This window comes from Octopus bimaculoides, chromosome 1 (genome assembly GCF_001194135.2).
Source record: "Octopus bimaculoides isolate UCB-OBI-ISO-001 chromosome 1, ASM119413v2, whole genome shotgun sequence".
In the NCBI taxonomy this organism is placed as follows: Eukaryota; Metazoa; Mollusca; class Cephalopoda; order Octopoda; family Octopodidae; genus Octopus; species Octopus bimaculoides.
In genome coordinates, this window is record NC_068981.1 from 95,935,474 (window position 1) to 95,941,739 (window position 6,266).

General features: G+C 33.4%; 1 protein-coding gene across 1 annotated transcript in view; it reads right to left on the bottom strand.

Annotated features, from left to right (window-relative positions):
- Positions 1-929: 929 nt before the first annotated feature.
- The window catches only part of LOC106876015 (carboxypeptidase A2), an 82,748-nt gene continuing 77,411 nt past the window's right edge, over positions 930-6,266 (bottom strand). The window contains exons 6-7 of the mRNA XM_052966840.1: positions 1,678-1,785; positions 930-971 (exon numbers count right to left, since the gene is read on the bottom strand). Of these exons, the coding sequence (XP_052822800.1) occupies positions 930-971; positions 1,678-1,785 (150 nt within the window). The remainder of the gene's footprint in view (positions 972-1,677; positions 1,786-6,266) is intronic.

Consider the following 6,266-nt stretch of genomic DNA (forward strand, 5'->3'; position numbering starts at 1 on the left):
ATCTTCACCTTCTTCATTTTCCATAGTCGGGCAATTTCGTACTTAAGAAAATTGTATTTATCTATCTTTTGGCCTTCCTTCTTGACTATTTGTGGGACAAAGGGGCATGCAACATCAACTATATAGCATATGTGGTGCACCTTGTCCACCACCACTAGGTCGGTCTGTTATGCTCTTGCACCTGATCTGTTTGCATTAGGAGATCCCGGAGGATTTTGCTAGTCTCCGACTCCGCCACTCTCTGTGGTTTATGCTCATACTACGTCTTGCCTCTCTCTAGCTCCCACTTTTATAATACTACTACTACTACTACTACTACTACTACTACTAATAATAATAATAATAATAATAATAATAATAATAATAATAATAATAATAATAATTATTATTATTATTATTGTGGTTGTTATTATTTTTGAAATGCGGCGAGCTGGCTGAATCGCTACCGCGCCGGGTAAAATGCTTAGCGGAATTTCATCTGTCTTTACGTTCTGAGTTCAAATTCTGCCGAGGACTACTTAGCCTTTCAACCTCTCAGAGTCGATAAAATAAGTACCAGTTGAATATTGGGATCGATGTAATCGACTTACACCCTCATCCAAACTTACTGGCCTTGTGCCAAAATCTGAAATCATTGTTACTGTTGCTAAATGCAGGACGGTGGATTGCAGCAAAGATAGACAACTTCACCTAAAATTTCTTCTATTGTATATTATCTCTTAGATTTTGACTTCAAGTCCCAATGGTCTCAACATGCCCATTATTTTTTTTCTTTTATCCATAAAATAAGTAACTATCAAGTATTAGTCTTGATTTCGCCATCTGTCTCTTCTCTTTCCTAACTCAGCAAAAAAAAAAAAAATACATAGATTATATCACGCCACCCTCAAAAGCTTTGAATATATTCTTAAACCTTTGAATATAATATTCTAAACTGCAGCTTTTGATGCTTGAAATACAGAAAAGCGTATCTGAAATACATTTTAAGAAAAATGCATATTTATTATTGTTGACTAAGACGTATGACTCTATTCACTTGCTCAACATTTTCTTCAAATCCCACCTAACACAAAGAAGAAAATAAACCCTAAAGATTTCTGTTCTCCCAATCACTAATAGGTCGAACGTTTGGGATATTTTTGCCACGAAAGTATCTAAGCAAGCGAAAATCTGGAAGAAATTAATTTATATCATTGTCAGGAATATGACTCAAATATGCTGCATGAGAAAGCAAGCAAAAAAGTAACTGTCATGAAGTCGGATGTTTATTGAAAGAGAACAATATGAAATCGAGGCTTTTCTTTCTCAGTAGTGTTATTAGTGTTTCCCGTTTGTAGTAGATACTTTACTATTTGCTGCAGACATGCCCAGAAAAACCGGCTGAAGATCTCTTAGATGAGAACTTAATATCCACAACAGATTTCACTTAAAACACAATATCTCATAAGCTTGAGAAACACCAAAGTTATTAGGCAGAATAATATGAGTTTTTTTGTTTCTCATTATTTTAGCAACGTAGTTTTAGCTGGAAATGAAATAGATGATTTCGTGTGATTTTCTTCTGATGACCCAAACTCAAAACATAGCTTTTTTAATAAATTTATCAGGCCAACATTCCCAGCTCGTCAATAATCCCTACCTGGTCAATAGCAGAAAATAATCAATACTACTACTTACCTGATGAAGAAAATGCAGGATAACTGAAATCGAAACCCATTCTCGACCATGCATACCAGCGTCAATAAGAATTCCCATCCTTTGATTCTGCCGCTTTTTTAACGATAGCTAAAACAGAATAAATACATAGATATTTTAGAGGAGTTTACATCCGATGATCAACAAATAATAGAAAATTCATCTTCGTCTTTTACACCCGAAAATATTCAAATAATCAAGTTCCTGCGACAATAATTGCAGTTTTTAACCATCAAAATGATAACTAAAGCAATAATTCTCAATCGAGAACACATTTTATTAATCGAAATAATAGCTATTAGACGCTATATATGATATTACGATGAATGTAAAGAAAGTCTGCTGTTTTAGAAGGGTTGAGATGTATTGAAGTATACAGATATAGAAATATTTTACTCTCAAACACATAATAATAATACTGAATAGCATCGAACATCCTTATATTGCAGAAAAAATTGTTAGCAGCCAGCCATGAAACTCGAACTCATATCCCTGTGATATGTGCGGCCTTTGATTTTCGAGCATTTTGGCCTTTATAATATGGGGGAAATAACTAACAGCTGCTGAAAGTTCAGCATTTAATTATTTTTGCAACTTTTTGAATTCTTTCGGGTGTATCTGCTCGCGTATGTAGCCAGTGATGACTCGACAAGTTCGTCTGAGCCTCTACTGGAAATATAATTATTGTTTAGTCTTTTTTTTTAATGTTTTTTTTTTTTTCTAGAAATTAGACAGCTAATGATAGATCTATTTTAATTGTTCGTGATCTCCAGATCAAATGCTTGGTTGACGTTTCGAGCAGTTTCCGCTATTGTGCGGATTCTATTTTGTTTCCGCTGTCGTATGTATTCTGTTTTGAATTTATGCAATAAAATCGCTCGATATTGCTTTATTCCATCTTTAATTTCATAGCTTAAAATAAAAAAAGAACAATGAAAGTAAAAACGGAAAAGGTATATTACATACACAAAGTCGAATAAAAAATTTATTCTGGAATAAGCATCAACATTTAAAATAACAAAAACCAGAAGTGGTTTTGAAACAATGTAATATTCTAAAAGCGTATTTCGAAAAATGTGTAGAGATGAAATGGGTTTGTTGCTTCTATATATGGGATTATCAATAATGTACAAGTACCGCGTTTATCGAATAAATATTCCTTCAAACTACTATATTCTTATTTACTATATACATTCATGTTTCGTATAATATAGTGTGTACGCATGTTTGTTTTTGTTATACATATTGTATATGTACTATAGTATATAATATCTATAAAATATTGAAGTTCCCTGTATTTCTATTTGTGTGTACTGAAATTTTAGTGAAAACATTCTACTTTTGCTCTTTAAACGCGAACCCCCTGTGCTTAAAATGACTTCCAGTTCATTTCTGCACCCTGGAGTCCTGAAAGCTGAAAATTGTATTACTTATTTTATTACCACAGAAAAGTAATTTCCGAAAACGTCAATATGACATTGAATTACATAATACATACATAGAGTTATGCGTGAGTGTGTGTGTGTGTGTGTGTGTGTGTGTGTGTGTGTGTATGTATATGTATATGCCTCTCTCTGTCTTTCTCTTTCTCTCTTAATACACACACACACACACACATATATATACACATACATTCATGCATACAAACATACACAGGTACATATATACTTATAACTATGTTTGCTTGCATGTATGTAAAAATGTTTTTGCACGGAAATGACAAATACATATCAGACACAGCGACTTGGCACAAACACACACACACATATGCAGATAAAAAAAGAGAAATCATGTTTGTTAGCGTGTATTCTTTGCACATACATACATACACATATGCATGTATCAATTTAGGTATGTATATGTCTGTATGTTTGTGCCTGTGCGTTTTTATTTTCTTCTCTTCTAAAATCTTTCAAATGGCTAATCTTAAATTTTTCAAGTACATGATTGTCTTGTTGCTTACTTTTCATAACGGCTTACATTTTTTTTTCTTTAGTAAGAACTCTCTTATTTTCAACAATGCTATGTTAGCTAAATGTTTGAACGACGATGCTGAGTAGAATGAACTCGAAACAACGTACTTGTCTATATTACGCGATATGTTTACTATTGGATTTTATATACATTAAACAATATATATTGGCGATGTTGTGCATTATGAAACCCGCTTGGATTTAAATTTCTAATTTCTTTTTATTCTTTTGGGAAAATTTCTTTATCATAATGAAAAAACAAATGTTCTAAAGTTTTATTAAAATTTTCTTTTTCCAACCTTCACACTCTCCGTTTCGGATTACACATTCAACCGTAAATTTTCTATTTTTTTTACGTTTTTCCTACAATTTTTTCCTTTCGTATTACATGCTTAGACATAGAAGAATAGAATCATGCAAAAAGAAAACAAAAAAGAAGAAAAAAAGAAAGAATCGGTTTAGATTTAGGGTTAAAGCTTTTGGGATAGGGTTTAAGGTTAAGGTTTAATATAAGGGTTGAGTTTTTGAGATGGAGTTTAGGGTTAGCAGTACAACGGTAAAGGAAAGAAATGAAAAGAAAAAATAATAGTTTTTGCGATTTTGAATCCTTCATTTAAAACATAGATATCTGAAGAAACGTTCTACAAAAATTAAAAATTAAAATGATACAAGGGAAAGATGCTTATTACACAACTTAGTCATATATTGCTTATGCACTGTATACATTTCATATTATCTAATTATACATTATATTATACATTTCATATTATCTAATATAATAAATGCGAATGTCAGTGTGTCAGTGTGTCATGCTTTTTTCAACTTTATTCCTAGACGCCGCAGATCAACATATCATACCATTTTGGAATCAGGCCGACTCCGTGAGTAAATTAAAAACGTTCCGGGCCGAATCCGGACCCACAATCTTGAAATTTTGGATTCCCAAGCTTTCATTACTGTGATTGTTTTTGATTTTTTTACATGACTTTTTACATAATTTTTTACATGACTTTTTGTGACAAATTTTTTTGTACAATAACAATTTTTATAATCTAAAGGCTAATTCTGTGAGTAAATTAAAAACATTCCGGGCCGAATCAGGACCCGCAATCCTGAAATTTTGTATTCCCAAGTTTACATTACTGCGATTGTTTTCGGCGATTTTTTTACGTGACTTTTGGTGACGAATTTTTTTGTACGACAACAATTTTTACTAGCTGGACCCGTGAGAACTTCATGGAAAATATAAAAAAATGTAAGCATCGGTAAATAGTGACTTCATTTAATAACTATCGAATAATTATGGGCATAACTACAGATGTGTACCCCACCGACTTTGTTGCCTCATAAATTCCATAGATAATCGCTTAGATCCTGTTGATTGAGTGTATGTTAAGAATTGTTGGAAAAAAATTCTGAGGGGCTAGGGAGAGGAGTTTCGGAAAATTCACAGGACTTGACATTTTCCACCTTTTAACTTTCAGGAAAATTGGTATTTTTTTAATGAAATTTTATACAAATACCTTTCAAATGGCATAGAATAACTGTCACAATGGCTTTATCATATATCGTTTTCCAACGTTTTCTCTCTGAGAATAGCTTCATTCTCTTTCGCTGTCAATCTCAACCCACTCCTTTCGTTTACTCAATCTATCTCTGTAAATATCTTTCTCTCTTCCCCCTCCCTCATCTCTCCCTCCTCTATGTCTCCTTGTCTCTAAATTTTTTCCTACATTCAACGCAGTATATTTCTCTTACTTCTCAGCACTATCAATGTCTTCTCTCTCTCTTTCTCTCTCTCTCACTCCCTCTTACTCTCTATTCTTTGCCGCTTTGCCTCTTACTTCAACTATACTTCTGCTTAACAAGTTTCATTTCTCTCTTTTTACCTCTTCCTTTCAACTAAGTGTGATACACACCACAGGTACCTACGTATGCAACTACAAGCATATTAATATAAAAATTTTTATTACTTGGAAATAAATTTGGGAATAATCGAAATAAATTGCGAAATCCAGCGAAAGTCACCCATGCAAGAGAAATAATTTGTACGAAAAGTAAGGATGTATGTACATCAAATTGTCTTTAAATTAAGTGGCGGCAGAAGAATTATCGTTGAACTTTTAAAAGGTAGGCTTCAATATTAATGTAATACTTAAATGCAGCGATCACTTTTCAGTTCTTCTGCAGTTTATTGTTGTCTATCGCATACGATTGCAGTAAGCCTCGTAAAAATAAATCTCCGCCAACAGAAGACCAGATTGCAATCAAAAGAGCCAAGGCTGCAGCGAGGAAAAGACAGCCCCGTGTAAGTGAAAACCCAGATCAAACGGCAGCCAGGAGAGCTTCCGATGCTGAAAATATGCAAAAGCTTAGGGACTCTCAAACTCTTGAACAAGCTGCATCCAAGAGCGCATCAAATGCTCTTACGAAGAGCTAGGAGAGCTTCCAATGTAGCCAACATGAGAAGAGTAAAGGAATTAGAATCACTAGAGCAATCAGAAACCAGGAGAGCTTCAACTATTGCACAGGAGCTAGCCTAAAAGCCGCCCGATAGGGCAGCTTTTAAGCTAGTATCATATATATTATATATATATA